Source organism: Panthera uncia (genome assembly GCF_023721935.1).
Source record: "Panthera uncia isolate 11264 chromosome E2 unlocalized genomic scaffold, Puncia_PCG_1.0 HiC_scaffold_19, whole genome shotgun sequence".
NCBI lineage: Eukaryota > Metazoa > Chordata > Mammalia > Carnivora > Felidae > Panthera > Panthera uncia.
Window position 1 is genome coordinate 7,624,130 of NW_026057588.1, and position 22,232 is coordinate 7,646,361.

The 22,232-nt window shown below is 56.4% G+C and overlaps 3 protein-coding genes across 8 annotated transcripts; all 3 read right to left on the bottom strand.

The window, feature by feature from the left end:
* Positions 1–81: 81 nt before the first annotated feature.
* ADM5 (adrenomedullin 5 (putative)) lies at positions 82–843 on the bottom strand. The gene is given in 3 exon segments (XM_049621117.1): positions 82–451; positions 454–550; positions 760–843. Coding segments are annotated over 3 exon segments (273 nt in total). The 5' UTR covers positions 828–843; the 3' UTR covers positions 82–343.
* Positions 82–11,593, bottom strand: PRMT1 (protein arginine methyltransferase 1). 4 transcript variants are annotated; one of them, XM_049621113.1, is made up of 12 exons: positions 11,495–11,577; positions 9,252–9,305; positions 8,618–8,719; positions 7,657–7,812; positions 7,452–7,515; positions 5,681–5,823; positions 4,829–4,916; positions 4,619–4,734; positions 3,852–4,002; positions 3,435–3,556; positions 760–2,394; positions 82–550 (listed from the first exon to the last, which is right to left on the bottom strand). In XM_049621113.1, the coding sequence occupies exons 1-11, from the start codon at positions 11,528–11,530 to the stop codon at positions 2,311–2,313; spliced, it is 1,116 nt and encodes a 371-aa protein (XP_049477070.1). In that variant the 5' UTR covers positions 11,531–11,577; the 3' UTR covers positions 82–550; positions 760–2,310. The 4 variants fall into 4 exon arrangements, with proteins under 4 accessions (XP_049477070.1, XP_049477071.1, XP_049477073.1 ...); XM_049621114.1 differs by lacking the exon at positions 9,252–9,305 and having other exon boundaries at positions 11,495–11,593; XM_049621116.1 differs by lacking the exons at positions 9,252–9,305; positions 11,495–11,577 and adding an exon at positions 8,933–8,974.
* Positions 11,594–15,783: 4,190 nt separating this feature from the next.
* Positions 15,784–22,168, bottom strand: BCL2L12 (BCL2 like 12). 3 transcript variants are annotated; one of them, XM_049622062.1, is made up of 7 exons: positions 21,310–21,424; positions 20,953–21,095; positions 20,003–20,089; positions 19,823–19,914; positions 17,717–18,004; positions 16,746–16,811; positions 15,784–16,001 (listed from the first exon to the last, which is right to left on the bottom strand). In XM_049622062.1, the coding sequence occupies exons 1-6, from the start codon at positions 21,414–21,416 to the stop codon at positions 16,758–16,760; spliced, it is 771 nt and encodes a 256-aa protein (XP_049478019.1). In that variant the 5' UTR covers positions 21,417–21,424; the 3' UTR covers positions 15,784–16,001; positions 16,746–16,757. The 3 variants fall into 3 exon arrangements, 2 of the variants coding, with proteins under 2 accessions (XP_049478019.1, XP_049478020.1); XM_049622063.1 differs by lacking the exon at positions 16,746–16,811; XR_007455803.1 differs by lacking the exons at positions 16,746–16,811; positions 20,953–21,095; positions 21,310–21,424 and adding an exon at positions 22,066–22,168.
* Positions 22,169–22,232: the final 64 nt, after the last annotated feature.

Below are 22,232 nucleotides of genomic sequence, written 5' to 3' on the forward strand. Positions count from 1 at the left end.
AGGTGCGCGGATAAAGGGGGAGAATATGTCACAGACTGAGCTCCGACTGGGAGGCCGGGATGGGCACAGACAAGCAGAGGCTGAAACGTGAAACTCGTTTTATTAGGCTCTGGACGATAGTATTCTTTGTACATGCTAGGTCCGGTGTGCACCGAGTCCAGCCCCAGTCACAGCCGGGGGGAGACAGTTTCTGAGTGAGCCCAGGAGATGGAGGGCAAAAGAAACTTGGGATCGTGGCCCCAATACACAGGTAGGTAAGCTGAGGCCAGAGGAGGAACAGGGACGTGCCCGACGTCACCCAGCCAGCCGGGCACTGCGCTGGCCTCTTTTCTTCGGGCCAGGGTCATAGAGACGGAGCAGGACTCTGGCGTCGCGCTTACGGCGGCGCCCGTAGCTGTGGGGGTCCTGGGGCTCGCGGCCGGCCTTCCCTGAGAGCTCTTTGGTGGAGGCAGAGCTGAGCCAGTATATAATCTCTGGCAGGCGGTGCGTCTGGCATGTGCCCAGGGAACAGAGGCGCCTGCGGTTCTGGGCGACCTGATGCAGGGGCCGTCTGGGGAAGGAGCATGGGAGAAGACCGGGTTCAAACGGAATCCTCTCGAGAAAGGGGTCTCGGTGGGGTCGGGGCACCCAGAGCTCCGCCACCGGGCAGGCGCGTGTACAGATGACCATTCCACCGACGCGGAAAACCGTGGCCTGAAGAGGGCGCACGCTCCTCGCGGTCTCCTTCCCGCCCGGTCCCCGCCGCCACCCGCTTCTCACCTGCCCGCAGAGTCCGGGTCCCCCAGGATGGAGGAGGCGAGAAGCAACAGGAGGACGTGGGAAGTCATCGTGGGGTGGGGCCGGGAGTGGTCCTCGAAACCCCTGGGCGAAGCGGCCCGTCTGGAGTGCGGCCCCGCCCCCTCCCGACTCCCGCTTCGGTGCCAGTCCCCACTCCCCCGGGGGGGCGGGGGGGGGGGGAACCGAGGCCGAGTCCAGGCCACACCACGCCAGAAGGGAAGACAGAACCTGGATCCCCACGTCCTGTTCCTTGGCGTCGGAGCCCCACACGGGTGTGCTGGTCACGCAGCGGCGCTCTGACCTTTTAAGGAGGGAAGAGGGGCGGGGCAGCTGACACCTGCTAGTGGTGACACAGCTTAGGGCTTCCAGGAAAGGGGTGGGGGCAGGGAGGCGCTGGGCTTCTGGGACTTCAACCTCAACCCATCAGGGACCCTGCCTTCGAATGGCCAGGCTCCTTCGTGGGCAGGACAATGCGGGGCATGTTGCAGAGCCACCCCAGGGTGTGGACAAAGGGAGTCTGGGCCCCGGAATAGCCTGCAGACACCATCCTGGAAGGGGAAGAGGTGTAGACAGGTGCGAAGACCCACAGGGCCTAGGGCTTCAGCTGTACTGAAGCAGGTGTCAGCAGGGCCATGAAAAGGAAAATTCTGGTGGCTTAGGTGGTCCAGGTCCTGGGACAGCATCCTGGGGGACGAAGGGCTCTGTACACAAGGCCGTGGGAAGGGTCGGGTGTGGATACCATGCCTGCAGCAGAGGCTGAACAGAGGGGCCCTGGGGAGCTGAGGTTGGGATAGCCTCTGGGGAGGCAGGGAGGCCCTGTGGCCCTAGGAGGGGACCCTTCCCTTGTCCCCCAACTCTAAGTTCCAAGCAAGGCTGGGGAGAGAAGCAGACACCCCCTCCCCACAAGTTCTATCCCCTAACAACCCCCCCATGACTCAGTTTCCCCAGCGGCAGCAGCAGGCAGGGCAGCAGTCACTGCCAGTCAGCCCTGGCCTGGCCTTGGAGGGTCCCAGACAGGAAAAAACAGCCAGAGGAACAATGTGTGTGCTGGGGGGGTGGCGGGGGGAAGATGGCTTTCTGGGAAACCTAAGGGCCCAGCTGTGCTGGGAACCCACACCCAACCCTCCCCCAGCCCAGCAGGGCAGTGGAGCGGGAGCCCTGCCCAATGGGGACAAGTGGGAATGGGGCCTCAGGGGGCATGAGTGAGGGGGTTGGGGGAGGACACAGGCCCGGAGAGGCGGACGGGGGAAGTGACCCCGGTGGAGGGTGTGGACGGTAGAGACCCCACTCCGCCCCCCAGGAAGCCGAGCCGTCCCAGCTGAGGATTTATTGGCGTAAATGCAACCATATAAAAACATAAGTTATGAAAAACACAGTCACGATGTGCCCCCCCCTCCCAGCCCAGGCCCCTAAAACCCCCTTCTGAGGGAGGGAAGGAGAGGAAGGGGGAGCCCCCAAACTGCCTAAGGATGCCGCAGCCCCTGGGCCCGTGCAGGGCCGGCCCGGCCGGGGTGGGAGAAGCCGGGCGCCGCCTCAGCGCATCCGGTAGTCAGTGGAGCAGGACAGCTCGCACAGCTGGCCCTTGAAGTCCAGGTCGATGGTGAAGTCCAGGTCGCGCTGTGGGGAGAGGGCAGACGTGAGGGGCGCGTGCCACGGGGCGGGCAGAGACCCGAACCGTCGGGAGTCGGGAGGCAGCAGCGGGGCGCGCGCTCCCAGGAGACCCGGTGGGGTCTTGTTCCGGTCCAAGGCCAGGCTGGAGACTCCCCGGGGCCGGTCCCACCCTCAAGCCCACCTGGAGCCCGGCCCAACCGGGCTGCTCTGACTCCCACATCCCGAGACCTTTCCCTATCCCAAGCCATTGGCGTCATTGCTTTTGAAGAAAGCAAACCCCTCTCCAGCCAAACTCAGGGGTCCCAACCCCGCCTTCCGCACTTCCTCTGCTCCCAAGCTTCCGGGAAGCCAACACTTCCATGCTCCCCACCCCCCAGGACTCCCCGGAAAGGCTCGGGGCAAAGTCACCTATAACCATGATGGCGCCTGCCCTCAGTCCTCGCTGCACCTCATCCCAGGTGCCTGGGCTCCTCTCCTGTCTCTGGGCATCTCCCTGTCTCTTTAGCTCACCGGGTGTCACTGTGTGTGTGTGTGTGTGTGTGTCTCTCTCTCTCTCTCTCTCTCTCTCTCTCTCTCAAGCTCGGTACCACAGACATTTGGGGCCAGAGTGGAGGATGTTCCGGTGTCCTGGTCACCGCGGGATGCGCAGCGGCATCCCTGCCACTCCCGGGAGCCACCAGTAGCAAGCATCCCTTCTCCAGTTTTGAGAGCCCCAAATGTCTCCAGACAGAGACAAATGCCCTCTGGGGGGCAGCAAAGCTGCCTCTGCTGGAAGACCTCCAGCTTCCCTTGGAAAGCTGGCGTGACCTCGGGGCCTCCTCCGTCTGTGCTCCCCGATCGGGATCCAGCCCGGGCGCACAGACCCACGCGTTTAGCCCAGGCCCCCGCCCTGGACTCCAGGCTCCAGAGCCTTCGACCTCCCATGTACTCGGGGTTTCTCTGGGGGTCTCAGACTCAACTTAGCTGAGAGGGCTGGGCTGCCGGGGCCCCGGAACAGGCGGAGGTGCCCCTCCTGGGCCCACCCCCGAACCCCCGCAGCGCCTCACATTATTCTTGGCATTGGGCCGCATGCCAATGGTGCCAAAGATCTCCTCGCCCGTCTTCACGGTCAGGTAGTCCTCCATGTAGAACACGGTCTGCTTCCAGTGCGTGTACGGGGACTCGGGGCCTGGGGGGTGCGGTCGGGTCAGCCAGGACCCCCCGCCCCCCCCATCCCCGGGCCTTGGCCGGGCCCTTCCCTCTGGCCGGCCCCTTGATGACCTTTACTGAGCGGTGACAGGGGTCACCATCCCCGAATCCCTTCACTCCCATCAAGTCCTGGAGAGGGACCTCGTCTACTTTCACAGGTGGGGAAACTGAGGCAGGACAGGCTCAGGTGAGCTGGCAGAGCCGCGGTCACAGCTCGGGCTCCCTCTGCCGGCTGCTGTGGCACAGCCCCCACCCCGGCCCCGCCCCTCGCTCACTGGTGGAGAAGCCTGTCCTCTTGTGGCAGCGAGTGAACTCGATGTTGAAGTAGGCCACCAGCGCGTGCACGTAGTCATTCCGCTTCACTTGCAGGCAGAAGGGGGAGGTGAAGGTCAGGTCTTCCACCTTGACAGTGTAGATGTCCACCTCCTGCGGGACAGGCTCCGTGAGCCCCACTCCCCGGCACCCCGCCCAGCGTTCGTTCGGCCGAAGACCCGGGGGTGCCACGCGGCAGTCCCCAGTCCCCTCCCCCCACCCACCGGAAGCCCAAACTGGACAGTCCTACTTCCTAGAGCAACTGCCCGTGCTTGGAGTGTCACCCGTTACCCCTTCACCGGCGTCCCCCCGCCACGCTCGTGATGGCAGCAGTGTGATGTGAAAACGCTGGCAATGAGATCACGTCAACCCCCGGCTCAAAACCCTAGGACGGTTCCCCGGCACTCTGTCTGGCAGGGTGCCAGGTCGCCCATCCAGCTCCTGTCTCCACTCGCTCCAGACTTCCTCTTCCTCCACCTGGCTCTCGGCCCACCTCTCGTGGCCAAGCACAATTCTAGAATTCACCCCTCTGTCCGAACCACGAGCGGGCTTAGCTCACAGAGCTTTTTGATGGTCAAGGTGGCTTCTCTGGGCCTCCGGCGCCACCTCTGGCTGACAGGTCGACTCCAAGACAAACACCTGGACCTGAGGTCTTGCTCAGGCCCAAGTGGCGGCCCTTCCTGGTCTCCAACCCCGGGGACAACCTGGCCACACACTCTCCCCCCCTCACCTTTATGAGGCAGGCGTTGGTGACCAACTGCTTGGGGTCCACCACGTCCACCAGGGGCTCCTTGATGGCCACGTCTTTGATGCAAGACATGTCAAAGCCATATACGTTCTCCCACCCTGGGGAGGCAAGCAGGGAGGAGGGTGAGCCCGGCGGGGGGCGCTCAGGGCACGCCAGTCCCGCCCCACGGGCGTCCGAGGGACCCAAACTCACAGTGGATCTTGTAGTCTTTGTACTGCCGGTCTTCGATGGCCGTCACATACAGCGTGGCCCGGTCTGGGAAGATGAGGCCATCGGGTGCCTGCCGAGGGGGAGAGGGAGGGTGTGAAGGATGGGGGGAGACTTGGGACACCGGCCCCAAAACTGGACAACTTGCGTCTCTCTATCCATCCACACGCTCTATCTCCGCCCTGCCCACCTGGACTCCTACAAGCGGCCTCTTCACTGGTTCCTGGCTTCTGTCCTCACGCCCTCATCTAGGAGCACCTGAGTCAGACCTGTCCTTCATAGGTTCTGAAGGGTCTGCAGGACCCTCCCTGGCTCCTCTGAGAGGAGAAACCAAAGTCTCATGCGAGTGCTCAGGCCCCCTGCACGTTCTGTTTCTTCAGTCCGCTCCCTGTCCCTCAACACACAGTAAAAACTCTCCTGCCCCGGGACCTCTGCACTAACTATTTCCTGGGCCCGGGTGCTCTTCCCCCAGGATGTCATGCAGCCTTCCCCTTGACCAGGTCTCAGTCACCTCCCCCTGGGGGGCCTGCTCTGATCTGAGCACCCGGAAGCATGGCCCTCCAGCCTCTCCTATCCTTCTGCCCCGCCGTGTTCTTCTTCCCAGCACCAACCACCTCCTGACACTCGTCAATGTCTAGCTCCTGGTGCCTGTAACATCCCGTTTTGGCTCCGGGCCCCCCGACATCGGAGCGGTCAATCCCCTGTACGACGTCCCCTGTGTGGGAAACATCTGCCATGGCTTTTGTCTTCTGCCCAGACCCCGACTGACAGGTATTCAACACGTGGCCGAGGGAGCCTGGCCCCGGCGCGCAGCCCCCACCCCGCCGGGGGCCTCACCAGCCACTTGTCTCGGGCATAGAGAACGGTGTTGAGCATTGACTCGTAGAAAAGGCAGTAGCCCATCCACTCGCTGATAATGATGTCAACCTTCTCCACCGGAAGCTCCACCTCCTCCACCTTCCCCTTGATGATGGTCACCACTGCAGGGGCAGACAGAGGCACCCAGCCCTGAGGAGACCCGTCTGCTTATCTCTGGCGGGGGCGGGGGCAGGGCCCAGGGACCCCACTGAGCAGCCCGTTTTATCCAGGAAAGGCTGGGGGCCGCATTCGGGCATCTTCAAAGAACTCGACCAGCTGAAGCCACGCTCTGTGGACTCAGGGTTTTTTATTTCTTGTTTTTTAAGTAATCCCTATGCCCAACGTGAGGCTTGAACCCACAACCCTGAGATGGGAGAGTTGCAGAGTTGCACGCTCCACTGACTGAGCCAGCCGGGCGCCCCTCTGTTAACTCCGTTTTAAAATTCATCCATCACTCTGGATATTTTTAAGGCAGAAGCAGAAATTTTGTATGGATTAGGCATTAGGCGGTATTAAGACTTTGCCGTTAACAATATGGTCATGTTTTTTGAATGGCTTCATCTATTAGAGACACACACAGCAGGATTCACAGGAGAAATGATATAATGGTTGAAATTTGCTTCAAACGGAGACATTTAAAGCTGACTGATAGGTACCTGGGGGCTCATTATATTAGTCTCTCTCTTAATTTATATATACTAGTCTCTTAAAAAAAAAAATCACTTCAGGGGCACCTGGGTGGCTTAGTCAGTTAAACATCTGACTCTTGATTTCAGCTCACGTCACGATCTCCTGCTTTGTAAGATCAAGCCCTGTGTCAGACTCCGTGCCGACAGTACAGAGCCGGATTGGGATTCTCTCTCCCTCTCCCCGGCTCGGGCACGCACCCTCTTTCAAAACAAATTAACTTAAAAAGATAACAATCACTTCAGTTTCTAGAATGCTAGGAGCCTCCACAGCCCGAAAACCCACCGTCTTCTCATATCCTCTGCCCCTCGAACCTTGCAGGTGGGAACTTAAAAGCCATTGGGTGGGGTGCCAGAGTGTTTCAGCTAAGCACCTGACTTTGGCTCAGGTGATGACCTCACAGTTTGTGGGTTCAAGCCCCACGCTGGGCTCTGTGCTGACAGCTCGGAGCCTGGAGCCTGTTTTGGATTCTGTATCTCCCTCTCCCCCTCCCCCTCTCAAAAATAAATAAACATTAAAAAGAAAAAAAAAAAAAAAAAAAGGCAACGCAGCAACATCTACACAACTTGTATTTTTGACCCGAGCATCTACTTTTATAAAACTGACCTCACAGACATGCTAGTTTATATGTGAGATGACGTTATGTGCGAAGGGACGAACATCTCAGAAGCTGCTTACGTGTCCGCCCCCAGAGCCTGAATAAGAAAGCTGAGGTGGGAGCGCCTGTGTGGCTCAGCCGGTTAAGTGTCCGACTTCGGCTCAGGTCATGATCTCACAGTCCATGGGTTCGAGCCCCACATCGGGCTCTGTGCTGACAGCTCGGAGCCTGGAGCCTGCTTCCGATTCTGTGTCTCCCTCTCTTTCTGTCCCTCCCCTGCTTGTGCTCTGTCTCTTTCCATCTCTCACAAATGAGTAAACGTTAAAAAAAAAATTAAAAAAAACAAAAAAGAAAGCAGAGGTGTGTGCATCCAATGGGGATTGTCGAACCCCACTGCCAAGGGCCCCGGGGAAGTGGGAAATCACTCACTCCATCCCCACAAACCCATTCTCTTCCTGGGCTCACCGTGGTCTAACTTGTTGGCTTTGACGATCTTCACCGCATAATCAGAGATACTGGAACACTCGATCTGGGGGCCCAGAAAGAAGGGAGGGTGAGACTCCCCCACTCCGACCCTCAGCCCCCCGTTCCCCTCCATCCAATCCCTGAGCCCTAAGGGGCCCCTCCCCGTCCCCAGGCCCAGGCCCACCCGCCTGCCCAGGACACTCACCCCGATGACCTTGCGGGCTCCGGCCTTGGCAGCGAACATACAGAGGATCCCTGTGCCCGAGCCCACGTCCAGCACCACCTTGTCCTTGAAGAGGTGCCGGTTGTGAAACATGGAGTTTCGGTACGTGAGGGTGCGTACCTCATCTTTCAGCATCTCCTGGGGGGCACGAGACACAAACACGCCATGAGGGTGCCCGCGGCCCCAGCTGGCAAACGGGGCAGCCTGGCCCCTGACACACTGGTGGTCTGGAGAGCTAGAGCTCAGCCCTCCCACTTCTTAGTCCCCTTGGAAGAAGTCATTTCTCTTCCACATGCCTCCGTTTCCCTATTTGTAAAATCAGATTGGATGGACTAAACTCCCTCGCACCTTGGCCCGATTCTATGGTTGCCTCCTAAGCCCTAGTGATCTCTGGCTTTTACCCACTCAGTGCTACCGAACTCTTCACTTAAAAAAAAAAAAAAAAAAACAGCATAGTTTGTTATGTAGATTTTACTACAGTTAAAAAAAAAAAAAAAAAAGAGTCCTTTGAAAAAAAAAAAAAAGAAAAAGCAGAGGTCCTCAGAATCGCATCCCAGGCGCTTTCTGGGATACCAGCTTCCAGAAGGTGCAAAAGGGTCCTGAAGCCCCGTGCATCCGGGCGGGAGAGGCTGGGGGACAGTCCCACCACCGGACACTAGAGGGCGGCAGACACCAGCTGACCCTGACCTCTGGCTGCAGTCGCAGGCAGGGAGGCAGGCAGGCGCCCCAACCCCAGCCTCCCAAGAGCTAAGGGCTGAGCTCCGTCTCCAAGGCAACGGCTGGGAGAGGCGACCCCGGGGTGTGTGCCTCCTACCCAGAGGGGCGGCCAGGCCCGCTGCCAGGAGAGGCAGTGCGCATGCGTGGGACATTAAGTTCCAGCCCTCCGGAAGATGCACATTAACCCCCTCAAGATGCGGCAGCTTTTGGAGCTGCTCACACTCACCTCGTGAATGCCGAAGTGAGCATAGGAATCAAAGTAGTAATCTTTGGACGTCATGTCCTCAGCGTTGGGCTTCTCGCTGCTTTCTGCTTGGCCACAGGAGACCTGGGAGGGGTGGACGGGAGCATGGGTCAAATCTGGGGGCTCTCCAAGCCCTCTCAAACATTCAGGTCCCTACTTCTCCCTCCCGAATCGTACCATGGCAACCCTAAGCCCCCGCCTGCCGTCTTGCCTCCCCCAGAACCCCCAAAACCTAACAACCCCACTTTCCTCTTCCAGGACCCCCCCAGAGCACCATCCAGGGGAACACCCCAATACCTCAGCCACGCCTACCATCTCTCCAGTTTCTCTGCCCCCGTCTCTAGCTCAGCCCACAGCTGGGGAGGGGAGGGGAAGGCAGAACTGAGGCAGACACGGGAAGGGCAAAGGGGGGCTGGAAATGGAGTTAAGGAAGTAGCCACAGTATTTGGGGAGGCCAGATGGGAGCCACAAACCTGCAGGGGGTTTGTGCTAACGGTTTGGGGGCACAGGGTGAGCTGGTTTGAAGCAAGAGGAATCATGGTTAGCCGGCTAGAAAGGGCCTGATGTGTGGCAAGATATATTTATGTGGGGAAGGGTCTCACAAAAGGATATTTACTTCTTCAAGAGGCGGCTGGAGGCTCATCCCATTAGCCAAGGTGGCTACAAAATTCTAGGAGAGAGTAACAGGGAGAAAGGATTAGCTACTGGGAGTGGCTAGGGGAGGGCCAGGCCAGGGGACCCCCAGCTCACAGGGGAGGGAGGGGGTGTCTCCTGCAATTTGCCTATTCCTTGGCGGGGAGTGGTGGCAGAGGGAGAAGTAAAGAGGCAGGGCTGCTTTTAAAAGGGAGGAGGGGAGTGGGGGGAGAAGAGATGGGGTTCTGTCCCAGCTATGGCTGGAGAGATGGTGGCCCGCCCCCAAGTTGTCCCTCTCTGGCCAGGCACCTGACCATCCACACCTCCCCCATCCAGGCCAGAGGAACTGGCACCCGCCAGGCACACAGGCACTGCCAGCTGTCGCTCCCCCTCATCATCTAATCCCCCCAGATTATGTGACACTTCCTGACACGCACCCCCATCCTGGGGTGCCATGAGTAGCTGGCGGGGGGGTGCTGGCAGGGTGTACCCACTGGGCATCTGCCACCGCTGCAAACAAGTCTCTTGTCTGAGAGGGTTCCAGAAAGGAGGTGTGGCACACAGGCAGGGCTGGCACCCTGGCCACTAGCTCCTGCCTTGGGCTCAGGGAGCCCCCAAACAAAACCAGCTGGAGCCAGTCTCCTAGCTAATTACCCTCTTCCCATGAAGGCAGAGTCTGGGGAAGGAGGCCAGACTCTGGAACCCCTAACCGGTCAATCCCCATCCCAGGACCCAGGCCCTAAACCGCCCCCCCCCATCCCACCACGGCCGCCTATCCGCCCCGTGTGGGGCCAAGTCCTGAGACAACTTCTAAGGAAAGTACTTCCTCCACCCACACAGACCCTGGTCCAGGAGCCAGCCAAGGAGGATAGAGGGGTCATCGGAGTGACCCCTGGGAGCTGCCTGCCCCCAATGCTACGAGGGAAGAGGAGGGAGTTCAGAGGCCCCATCAGATTACATCTCTTCCAGATGTGATCATCCTCTGGGCCCCAAGAAGCATGAAGTCACAGACGTGACCCACACAGCTCCAAGCTCCACCCCCACCCCACCCCCAGCCAGTGAGGACACCTACCTATACAGGGTGACTGGTAAGGGGATTTCCCACTGGGACCCATTTCTGAACACCACTAATACCACGACCAGGCAAGTCCCAAGAGAGCCTGAAACAGCACCGCAGTCAACCCCACATGGCTGCACAAAAACTAAACCTTTCAGGAAACCATTTCAAGCCTCCAGGCTCAGGACCCTCAAACAGGGCTTCAGGAAGGGGGGAGGGGGTCATACCCCACCTTCGCGTATGCGCGGGGGAGAGAAAGATCTCCAAGAGGAGGTAATTTATATTCCACCACATCCTTTTCATAGCAGAGACTCTCCCTCCCCTCGCCCGGGGAGGTGGGCTTTGGGGCACGCCCCATGAAAAAGATGTCCCTCCCACACACCCAGAAATGGCCACAAGGGGGTGCACGACGCCTTATCGGGAAGGATCTCCTTCAACTAGAGGCCCCCCCACCACCCAGAGGGAGGTCACAGGGGCATGCCCCATCCCCCCAGCTCCCAAAGTCCCGGGCAGGGGAGAATCCACGGACAGGAAACCGGGGGCCCGGTGGGAACCAATTCTTCCTCTTCCTCCAATCCCAACCCATGACTGCACGAAACCTGGACCGAAGCCTAAACAGATGCCCCGGTATCAGGAACGGCGTTGTAGAGAGTCGAGCTACATTGCTCCCCTCGAGAGACCCTTTACTTGTCCGAGGAACCGAAGTAAGCCCACCCCGAGGGGTACAGAGCGATCCCGGGGGAGAGGGCTGGGGGCCTCGGAGGGAGGGTCGGAGCCTCCTCTCCGCCCCCCCCGGGGCGCCCCTCCCCCGGTCGGGGGCGGGGCCTTTGTCCCGCACGTGGAGCCCGCCGGGCCACCGGGCACGGCACACCCCCTCCCCACCCACCGTGGCGCGGCCACGTGGGGGCCTGGCCGGAAGCGCCCCCAGCCCTCCTCCACGTGGGAGGGGGCACGACACCCTCGGCTCGACCGGGTGCCGCAGGCCCCCGAAAGCCAGGAAACCCGCACCTCAAACTGTATCCTGGGATCTGGAGCATGCGCTTTCCCCTCCGTACGTCCGAGACCCTTCAGCCCCAATCCGCCCATTCGGAGCCCCTTCCCCACGACGAAGGCACAAAACATCGACCCCAAAACCGCCTCCTACCCCCGGCGGCGCTCCGGGCGCTCACCTCCATGATGCAGTTCGCGGCCTCGGCTGCCGCCATCTTCACCCGCACCTACTCCTCCTCCTGCCGCCGAGACCCCCCCCTTTCTCCGCACTCCCCCGGGACCGCCTTATACCGGAGGGTCCACGGCCCGCCCACCACGACCCCGCCAGGAGATCTCATTGGCAATGGAGGCGGCCCGTCTGAGAATATCGCTTAGCGACTGGGCAAAGAAGACGCCTATCAAAGTTGACGGGCCCGCCCAGTCTGGTGTGCGGAGCCCCGCCCCCTTAAGTCGACGGGATGGGAAAGACGGTCCGTCTATCGCAAGAACTACGACTATGATTGGGCAAAGTCCACCAGAAGTTCCCTCCCCTGCTCCGCCAAGCACCGCCTCAAAATTTCCCGGTGGGCCCCGCGCTAAGCAGACATCTTGAAAGAGAGCTGTCCATCACCTAAACAACCCGCCTCTTAATAGCTGCTATTGGTTTATCCGGAATGTGACGTCATGAATACTTTGGACAAGCCCTGTCAAGCGGCTGGTCTCAAGGAGAATGCGGCGATTGGCCCACGAGGAGTGAGGGAGGGCGGTCTTTAGGCTCCAGCTATTGGCTCAAAGGAACTGTCACTCCTCCTCCCTTGGAGGAGGATTCTCCAAGGAGCCTTGGGTGGCTTCTCCCAGCCCTATGGGAGTTCAGGAGAAACAAGGGAGTTTGTGCCCACTTACCTGAGGGACAGTGAGAGGCTCAAAGAAAAGGAGGGCTTGTCTGGGTCCGAAACAAGTCAGCTATAGGACTCAGGCCTCACGACATATAGCCACCTAGTCCTCTACCTGACTGTCCCGAGTTTTCTAAATACAACCCCGCTCAAGCCACTTGGCCTTTGCCGGGTCCCCGCCCCCGCTGGAATACTCACCTCCCTTTGCCTGTCAACTCCTGTACATCTTTCTGGGCACACCTGAGATGCCACCTCTTCCGGGAAGCTTTTCTCCTCTTGCAGAAAAAAATTACTACAGACCTTCCTGACTTATGATGGGGTTACGTCCCTGCCCCCAATAAACTGATAGTAAGTTAAAAATAACGGAACTTGAAAATGCATTTAATCCGCCTAACCAGCCGAAAATCATAGCTCAGCAATGTTTGGAATACTTCCTTTAGCCTACACTTGGGCGACATCATCCAACACAGAGTATTTTATACTTAAATGTTGAATATCTCATAGAATTAATTCATCGAATGCTGTTAGCATGGTTGTATGGGTGCAGAATGGTTGTATGTATATTGGTTGTTTACCCTCGTGATTGCTTGGCCGTGAGCTGTGGCCTAACATGAGAGATCACGAGCCCAGGGAAAGATCCACATTCAAACTCAGAGTATAGTTTCTAACGCAGAGTGTACCCCTTTCACACCAAACATTGCAGGTTGAACCATCATGAGTGGAGGACATCTGCGGTTGAATGAAGGTGAATGCAACCCGAGGAATATATCCATCACCCCACAAATTTCCTTCATGAGTCTTTTGTAGTCAGTACCTCTCCCACCCACCCCCACCCCAGAAGCGATCACTTTCTGTTTTCTGTGGCTCCAATGTAGCTTTTTCTTTTCTAAAATTTCAAATGAATGGAATTATACAGTATGTTTTCTTTTGTGTTAGTCCTCTTTCACTCAACGTAATGCTTTTTTTTTTTTTAATTTTTAACGTTTATTCATATTTGAGAGAGAGACAGAGCACAAGTGGCAAAGGGACAGAGAGAAGGGGAGACAGAAACTGAAGCAGGCTCCAGGCTCCAAAGCTGTCAGCACAGAGCCCAATGTGGGGCTCGAACCCACAAACCGCGAGATCATGAACCGAGCCGAAGTCGGACACTTAACCGACTGAGCCACCCAGGCGCCCCTCAACATAATGCTTTTGAGAGTCATCCCAAGTTGTTGCATGTAACGTTTCTGCAAATTTTTTTTATTGCTGAGGAGAATTCCATTGTACGGATGTATCGCAGTTTATCCATTTCCCTGTTGATGGACATTGTATACTTTGGGGGCTATGAAGATAAAGTGGCTATCCCTGTTCATGCAGGAGTCTTTCTGTGGACTCATTGTCTTTTATTTCTCTTGGGTAAACCTAGAAGCAGATGGCTAAGCTGTATGCTAGGCGTATGTTTAACTATAAGACATTGCCAAAAAGTTTTCCAGTGCCTTCTACTACTTTGCATTCCCATCAGTGATGCGTGAGGAGCCCCTGTTGCTCCACATCCTCACCAGCACTTATGAAGATCAGTGTTTAAGGGTGTCTGGGTGGCTCAGTCAGTTAAGCCTCTGACTTCATCTCGGGTCATGATCTCACAGTTGGTGAGTTCGAGCCCCACATCGGGCTCTGTGCTGACAGCTCAGATTCTAGAGCCTGCTTCAGATTCTGTGTCTCCCTCTCTCCGCCCCTCCCCTACCCATGTTCTGTCTCTCACTCTCGCTCTCAAAAATAAATAAACATTTTAAAAAATCGGTATTTAAATGTAACCATTCTGGTGGAAATGAAGAGGTGTGTCATTTTGGTTGTCCTTGGCATTGTCCTGACCATGAATGTTGAACGTTTTCTCATGTGCCATTGGCCATCGGTAGAATTCCTTTTTTGTTTGTTTCTTCATTTATCTATTTTTGAGAGAGAGCACGAGTGCTACTCTTGGGGTCATTTTAAACAACGAAATCACCATAAAAAGTACAAATATGCAGGGGCGCCTGGGTGGCTCAGTTGGTTAAGTGTCCGACTTCAGCTCAGGTCATGATCTCGCGGTATGTGAATTCAAGCCCCGCGTTGGGCTCTTGTGTTGACAGCTCGGAGCCTGGAGCCTGCTCCGGATTCTGTGTCTCCCTCTCTCTCTGCTTCTCCCCCGTTTGCACTCTGCCTCTCTGTCTCTCTCAAAAATAAATAAACATTTTTGTAAAAAAAAAAGTACAAATATGCAAAAAATGTAGCACTAAACAGATTGAGGAAAGGATACTCATTTGCAGCATGACAGCTGAAACGAGAAGGCAGGGTGCCATCTGGCTCAACCTTAGCCAAAAAGGTGCACAGTGGGTGTCAAATCTTTTGCTGCCCTGGATGTATGCATGCCTACCAACGACCACCGTGTTAATTTGGGGATTACAAATGAATTTTAGCGAGTAGGCAAAATTCACAAATCTGCCGTCTGTGAATGATGAGATTCAACTGTAATTGGCTTCCTTTGTCACCTTGTACAGACCGTTTTGTATATTTACAAAGAGAATTTTGTGAAGGGGGCTACAGCCCTAAAAAGGTGACAACCCCCTGATCTATAGGTAGATGAGTAACTGGCCAAAAAGACTCAGAAGGCGGGGCACCTGGGTGGCTCAGTCAGTTGAGCATCCGACTTCTAATTTCAGCTCAGGTCATGATCCCAGGGTTGTGGGATCGAGCCCCACATCGGGCTCTGAGCTGAGCACGGGGCCTGCTTAAGATCCACTCTCTCTTGGCACGCCTGGGTGGCACAGTTGGTTGAGCATCCGACTTTGGCTCAGGTCATGAGCCCCCACGTCAGGCTCTGTGCCGACAGCTCAGAGCCTGGAGCCTGCTTCAGATTCTGTGTCTCCCTCTCTCTCCTCTCTGCCCCTCCCCTACTCGTGCTCTCTCTCTCCTTAAAAAAAAAAAAAAAAAAAAAAAAAATTTCTCTCTCTCCCCGGCTCACACACTCTACCTCTAAAAATAAAATAAATCTTCAAAAAAAAGGGTGGTGTTCCGGGTGCCCCGTGTAGGAAGATCATAGCTTTCGTTTGGAAATAGCTGGAAAGACTTCATGGCCATCAACACAGGAGTAACTGGAATGCATAAATCATGCAACAGGAAAACAAAATGTAATTAGCTGGAATCATATCTGTAGATATCCTCAAGTCTGCAAGTATGATCAGGTGACAGAAATATTTCTAAAAAGAATGAATTGGCTCTTTCCTCAAGTTATAAGCCAGACAGAGAGAGAGAGAGAGAGAGAGAGAGAGAGATCTGAGCCAAATTTCCTACTTATTTATTTTTTGAAAGTTTATTTATTTATTTTGAGAGAAGAGAGAGACACACACACAGCGCAAGTGGGGAAGCGGCAGGGAGAGAGGGAGAGAGGGAGAGAGAGAGAATCCCAAGCAGGCTCTGCACTGTCAGCACAGAGCCCGATGAGGGGCTCAAAGTCACAAGCCACGAGATCTCTTATGACCTGAGCCCACATCGAGATGCTCAACCGCCTGAGCCACCCGGGCGCCCCCAAATCTCCTACTTACAACTCTAGTTCTCAAGATAAAGGACAAACCACTGAATACTTGAAAAAGTCTTTAATGTGAAAAAATTTAAAACAATTTCTTTTTGGCAGAAACAGGCAGGGCAACCCACCCCACAACCCTGAGCGGAACAGGAAGGTTTGGCAAAGCACAGGAAGAGCATAGAGACATGAGGTCTAATCTGGTAGCAGCTTCTGAGGAAGATCTCAGTCCAGGGGTAAGTTCAAGTCCACGGGTGAAATGGCCAGGATGCCCTCCTGGAGGGGAAAAGTGGAAGAACCCGTGAGCATTCACGCGAAGAGCCTGCCCTCCATTCACCATGGCATCTATGCCAGCCCAGCGGGAGCAGAGACAGGGAAGGCAAGGAACCAGACAGGGCGGGTGGACAGGGATCCAAAGAAAGGATCAGAGACCCCTGGGTGGATGGGGACGGAGTCCTAGAAAAAGGGAAGGAAAACAAAGCCCCAGGGTGGAGAGTAGACAGAGAGACAGGGAACAGAGACTCAGAGAAGGGGAACAGTCCTGGGGTTTTAACAATTAAGAGCCTTGGCTTTGTGTCAAAGTCCTAATTCCCATCCTCTGCATGAGGGACTTTCCCTGAGTCTCCATAAAAGCAGGAAAAAATCCAAATCCCATGAGGTGGTTGTGGGGATTAAGTGGAATCATTCCACTAAAGTCCTTGGCGGTGCACGCGGCCCCAAAATAAAAACAATTTCGCATAACAAACAAGCTTCGGCACCGAGCTCCAGACACGGGTATCCACTGTCCCCTCCGCCCTCATCTCCTCCCTGAGCCAGCTCAGTCACCTACCTCCTCCGAACTCCCTAGAACGCCCTACTTCCGGCTCTCCCTCTACAGCATTCCCCCAGGCGGCCGCCAGAGGGCGCAGGTTAACACCTAAGTGAGCTCGCGTCCCTCTGCCCGGAGGGCCCTAGGGGGCCCCAAGCTCACAAGGCCCCGCAGGATCTGGTCGCCCCTTCTGTTGTCATCCCTTCGCTCACCCTCCTGAAGCGCTACTGGCCTCCTCTCTCTACTGGCTCCAACGCATCTGGCCAGCTCCTGCCACTCTGTGAGGCAATGGTTACATTCTGAGAGCAGGGCACACATCGTTCTGTCACTGAATCCCCACAGCCAAGAGGTAGGTAAGTGAACGGTGCCCGTTGGGCAGGGGCCGGGAGGCGGGGGGAGGGGGGAGACTGATGCTCAGGTAGCTGGGGACAGTTGCCAAGGTCACACTGCCAGCACACTGGAGGCCAATCCAGCTCTGAGCCTGACACTGGATTTAAAGCAGTGAGTAAGGTTGCTAAGATTCCCGGGTCTTGTGAAGCAGATACGTCAGGGGCAAGTGAAAACAACAAATAAAAGGAAATAATAAGTCAAACAAGTGACTTCTGCCATCTGGAAGCAGCTGTCCTAAAGAAGGAGGTAAAGCAACAAAGAAGGAAAGGAAGTGGGTGGGAGGGTATGGAGGTGGCCGCAGCTTTAAATGAGGACCCAGGGAGGCCTCACTGCGGGTAACCCCCGAAGGGAGCAGAGGAAACGAGGCAGGGGGCTATCCAGGCAGGTGCGTTCTGGCAGGCAGTGTCAGAGAAGCAGTCACCAGGTAATCAAGCAAATGCCTACAGGGTGCCAAAGATGATCCCATTTTAGTCTTGACGATAACCCTCTGGGACAGGTACTTCTACTCTCCCCGTTTGGCAGATGAGGAAACCAAGGCCCAGGAAGGGGCCTAACTTGCTTCCCACTCATAACTGTTAACGTTTGCCAGCATGGTTTAAGCTAGGCATGGGCTCTGCACGGATCACCTACTACTGGTGTACAGAAGGCGCGCAATGGACACAGAACAGATGAATAGTAGGGCTCCGAGAACACGCGTGAGGTCTGAAAAGAAGGCGAAGAAGCCGCCCCCCTACCACACAGACACAAGTGACAAGTGGGTAAAGGGAGGCCAAGAGAAGCTTTGGCAGCTCACCCAGCCCCCGTGGGCCTGGATCCAGGGCGCGAAGCTGTGCACGTGCTCCACGCTGAGTCCGGCCAGGGTGCCCCCCAGCCCGGCCACGCGGCGGCTCAGCTCCATGGCCAGGGCCAGGCGGGCCAGGGGCTCCGGGGAAGGCGGAGGGGGCCCGGGGCAGGGCAAGGAGGGGCGTGCGCGACCGGGCAGAGGGCTGCTCTCCCGGCAGGAGAACAGCTCCACCAGGCGGGCGAAGGAGCCCGCGGAGAGGCGGGCCAGCTTTCCGCGCAGGGCGGGGTCCGAGGCCAGCTGTGGGGTGGGGAAGAGAAGAGGCCGGGTCTGCCTCCGTTGTGCCCCCGTGGCCAGCCAATAGGAGGATAGGAGGCGTGGCTTCTTGAAACGAGTGCGTTTGCTACTGATAATGTGAGCCACGCCCCATCCATCACACCAGCCAATCATAAACCAGCCTCTGATCTCTGCCAAACCACTCCTAGGAAAGTGGACGAGAAGTTAAGGCAAGGCCTGGACAGCCAATGAGGGCCAAGCCCCTCTTAGCCGAGTTCTAGAATGTTGATCTTATAGCCACGCCCCCTTACGGGTTCCCTGAGAGCACCCGAGGCCGGGCTAGTGCCTGCAACCTTGCCTTCCACCATACAATATTACAGGATTATACGCTGCCCAAGTTCCTGAGCCAGTCAAGGTCCGTGACAGTCATAAGCCAGACCTCCTCCGCAGTCATTTCCCTTCACATTCTAAGTCACGCCCCTCTATAGTTAACAAGGGCTTCAGACTTTTTAAGTTTTATTTTTAAGTAGTCTCTACCCCCCAAATGGGGCTCAAACTCACAATCCCGAGATCGAGAGATGCATGCTCTTCCGACTGAGCCAGTCAGGCGCCCCCAGGGTTTCAGATTTCAGGCAGCCCTCTCCAAACCAGCCCCCCTCCCACCACCATACAGTCCCTAACTCCTTAACTGGTCTCAGTCAGTTTCCGAGATCTAGTTGGGAATGGCCACACCTCTTCTCTCTAGGCCACGCCCCTCTGGCGATGAATGCAAACCAGTTTAAAACGCTATCCTGACCCTAACTAACTGTCGCTCAACACGTAGTGGAGAAACTTAGCACGTCTGACTCCTTTCATTTAGAAACTTCTGCTTAGCCCTGCACGTAGGCACGTTGCAGCTAAGATTTGCAAAGACCATATTTTACCCGAAATCTGCCTCACCATAGGAGATAAGGAAGGTACCTACAGGGGTCCCTGGGTAGCTCAGTCAGTTAAGCATCTGACTCTTGATTTTGGCCCAGGTCATGATCTCACAGTTCATGGGTTCGAGCCCTGTGTGAGGAGCCTGTTGGGGATTCTCTCTGTCTCTCTCTCTCACATCCTCCCCCACTTGTGCTCTTTCTCTCTCTCAAAACAAATAAATTTTTAAAAATTTTTTAACATTTATTCAATTTTGAGAAAGAGAGACAGAGCATGAGTTGGGGAGGGGCAGAGAGACAGGGGAACACAGAATCCGAAGCAGGCTCCAGGCTCTACGCTGTCAGCACACAGCCCGATGTGGGGCTCGAGGTCACGAACCGTGAAATCATGACCTGATTTAACCAACTGACCCACCCAGGCGCCCTCAGCTTTTTTTCAAAAGGAAGGTACCTACAGAAATGACCATGCTATGTATGAGATTTACAGGAATGACATGACCAGCTTCCTGTACACAAAGATCAACTGACCAAGGACAAAAAACAGTTACACAACCTCCCTCCGTTATCTACAGATGTCAGTCACCCTTTGACTCCCAACCCCCTCCTGCTTCCCCCCCAATCCCAACATAAAAGAGGCCCAATCTCATGCTGAGGGAGATTGCTGTTTGGGTGGGTAGTCTGCCCGGTTTGCTCCTTTTCCAAATAAAGTCACTTTCCTTACCCCATATCTTGCCTCTCGACTTATTGGCCTGCGGTGCTGTGAGCAGAACGAGTGTGGACTTGACTGCAAACCCTTCACTGAAGGCTAGTCCCACCCTCTCCTCACTTGACCATCTAAAGAGAGTACAGATCCAGCTTTGGATCCCAGGGCCCAACCGTCCCGCGATTCCTATCTTAGCTAAGGGTGGAACAGACCGCCCATCACCTTCTGGTTGATGACGTCTGCCTCTTCCTCCAGCAGGGCCACCAGCTTCCGCAGCAGGGCTTCCTTCTCTGTGGGTGGGGGACCCTGTAACTCTGGGGGGACAGAAGAGAATTCGGCTGGGAGCAGAACTCTGCCAACCCTTCCACCCTCCTCCTTCTCCAGGGCCCCTGTGTACCTCACCTGGGCTAGGTGGGGATCTCAGTTGCTCTTGGACCAGCTGTTCTAGCCGCTGGGCCACCAGAGCATAGAAATCCGGAGTAGCTGGGCCTGGGGTGAAAAGAGCCAATGATGGATCTCCGGGACATGGGGAAGTTATGGATTCTCTCCGTGTCCCCACCGCCTTGCCAGGTAGCAATGATTTCCATCTCACAATGGGGTAAACTGAGGCCCAGTGAGCACACTTGGCAAAAGACCTTTGTACTTTCCATTTTATGGTGTCCCCCCCCCCCCAACTGGACTGAGAATGTTAGAGCTTGAACTAGACTTTGAAGATTATCCCAACCAAGGAAAGCAAACACAGGGTGCTCCAGCTATTATCACTCTATCCCTTGCTGGTTTCAAGTGTCATCAGCTGGTCACAGGACTCTTCTCCCCAGCTGCGAAATCCTTTTCAAGCTAGCTCTCCCAGTAGCCATTACTAGTCTATCCAGGCTCACATACGAGAGGAAAGAAACCTTCTGGTTACTCTTGATCAAGTCCAATGACACCTCCCCCCACTCCCCTCATTCCTACTTTGCTACTGGAGAAAAATAGGAGCAAGGAAGAAAAGGAATTTCTCAGAGACCTGTAACTAAATATCCAGGGAATCGTGTTTGAATGCCAGGTCTCCTGCCTCCCTACTGGGGATACTGGTGGGCTACAAAGTCCTAGGGAGAGGGAAGCATGCGTGGAAGGAGAGAGATAACAGATACAAAGGGACCAAAAGTTCTCCTGAAGCCAGCTCACGGAATGGACAGACAGCAATGTAACTGGGGGCAGGGGGAGCACAGAATGGTGAGGGTAGTCCCCACTCAGCTCCCCCTCTGAGCTGAGTGATCTTGGACTAGCTCATCCTTTCCACACTTTCCAGCTTTAAGAATCAAAGCTCCTGGCCCTGCCAGTTCATGGGTGATCTAGGGGAAATCTCTTACCAGGCTCTGAAACATAGCATGGGCGGAGGGGCAGGGAGCAAGGCCGAGGGGACTCAGGGGGAACTGCTCCTCGCCCCAGGGGGCAGGGAAGACATCTTCGAAGACGGCTCAGGAAATCTGTTGGCTCCTCCTGGGCAGGACTCCTGGGGAAGGGGACCTCAGAGAGTGACCCCCGAGGCTCCTTGCAAGCAGTCCCTTTTTCCTCCCACTGAAGGCCTCTCACTGCAACCCCAGGGACAAGGAATAGAGCCAGATATAAAGAGAGGGACGTGCAGGCAGGCTGAGACCAGGCGCAAGAGTCAGAGGGGGCCCCGCCCCAAATGCAGGCCCCTGAGGGAGGAGGGCAGCTCCTCTTACCTGGGTGGGGTTGGAATGGGGGACCCGGCGGCCTCGCCTCGCCTAAAGAAGGCCGCTAGGACTCTCAGCGTGTCCTCCCGGAGCCCCAGCTCTTCCGAGCCTGCCATGGGGGCACCTGTGAAAGAGGGAGCTGGGGGATGGACTCCAGGGTTGCACTGCATCGGAGGATTGGGGCCCAAACGCCTAATCCCTGAATAAGGAGAGGGTCAGGACTCGTGAGTCCCCAAGGGAGGAAGGGGCCGAGAGTCCGAATTTCTAAGTCCTTTAGGGGAGTTAGGGCCTGGGGACCCAGATTCTTGAGTCCTCAGGGAGAGAAGAGGGATGAGGAGGAAGACTCCTTGATGCTTGGAGAGGAAGAGGCTGGGGACCCGGATTCGTGGGTCTAAGGGAGGAAGGGACTGGGGGCTGGACTCTTGAGTTTTCGGAGAAGGGGGATGGGGAATCTGGATTCTTCAGTCTGAGAGAGAAGAGAACTTGGGGCTCCGACTTCTGGGTTCTGAAGGCAGATACCAAGCTTCTCAAGCCTTTAGAGAATCGGGAACTACGAATCCCAGCAGGCTTCATGGCAAACCTTCCCCTCGTTCCGCGCTAGCTCGCCGCGCAGCCGGCCTGGGAAGTGTAGTTCCACTATCTGACTGAGGCTGGCATCTTGGGGACCCGGGACGCGTGGATGTCGGGGAAGCGGGACTGAGGTGCCCGCTCCTAGATCCCGGCCTCTCCCCTCCTCACCCCAGCCCCCGCGAACGTCCGGCTTACCTGGTGCCGGGAGCCACCTCCCCCTCCTCCTTCAGTGGACTTGCGTACACTTTTAGAAGTTCAACTTTCCCGCGCCTGCGCAGTGGGTCGGGTTGGTGCCGGCCCTGTCGCCCAAGGGGCGGGGCGCGGGGTGCCCACCTAATTTGCATGTGACGTTCCCAGCATCC

Coding starts and splice junctions, on each gene's coding strand:
- PRMT1 (XM_049621113.1), bottom strand. CDS start 11,530: ATGGCGGCAGCCGAGGCCGCGAACTGCATCATGGAG. Junction 4,735..4,828: donor CAAAGACTACAAGATCCACT/GTGAGTTTGGGT, acceptor TTGCCTCCCCAG/GGTGGGAGAACGTATATGGC. Junction 2,395..3,434: donor GGCCCAATGCCAAGAATAAT/GTGAGGCGCTGC, acceptor CTCTCCCCACAG/CGCGACCTGGACTTCACCAT.
- BCL2L12 (XM_049622062.1), bottom strand. CDS start 21,416: ATGGCAGGCTCGGAAGAGCTGGGGCTCCGGGAGGACACGCTGAGAGTC. Junction 19,915..20,002: donor GAGATCCCCACCTAGCCCAG/GTGAGGTACACA, acceptor CTGTCCCCCCAG/AGTTACAGGGTCCCCCACCC. Junction 18,005..19,822: donor CAGACGTCATCAACCAGAAG/GTGATGGGCGGT, acceptor CCCACCCCACAG/CTGGCCTCGGACCCCGCCCT.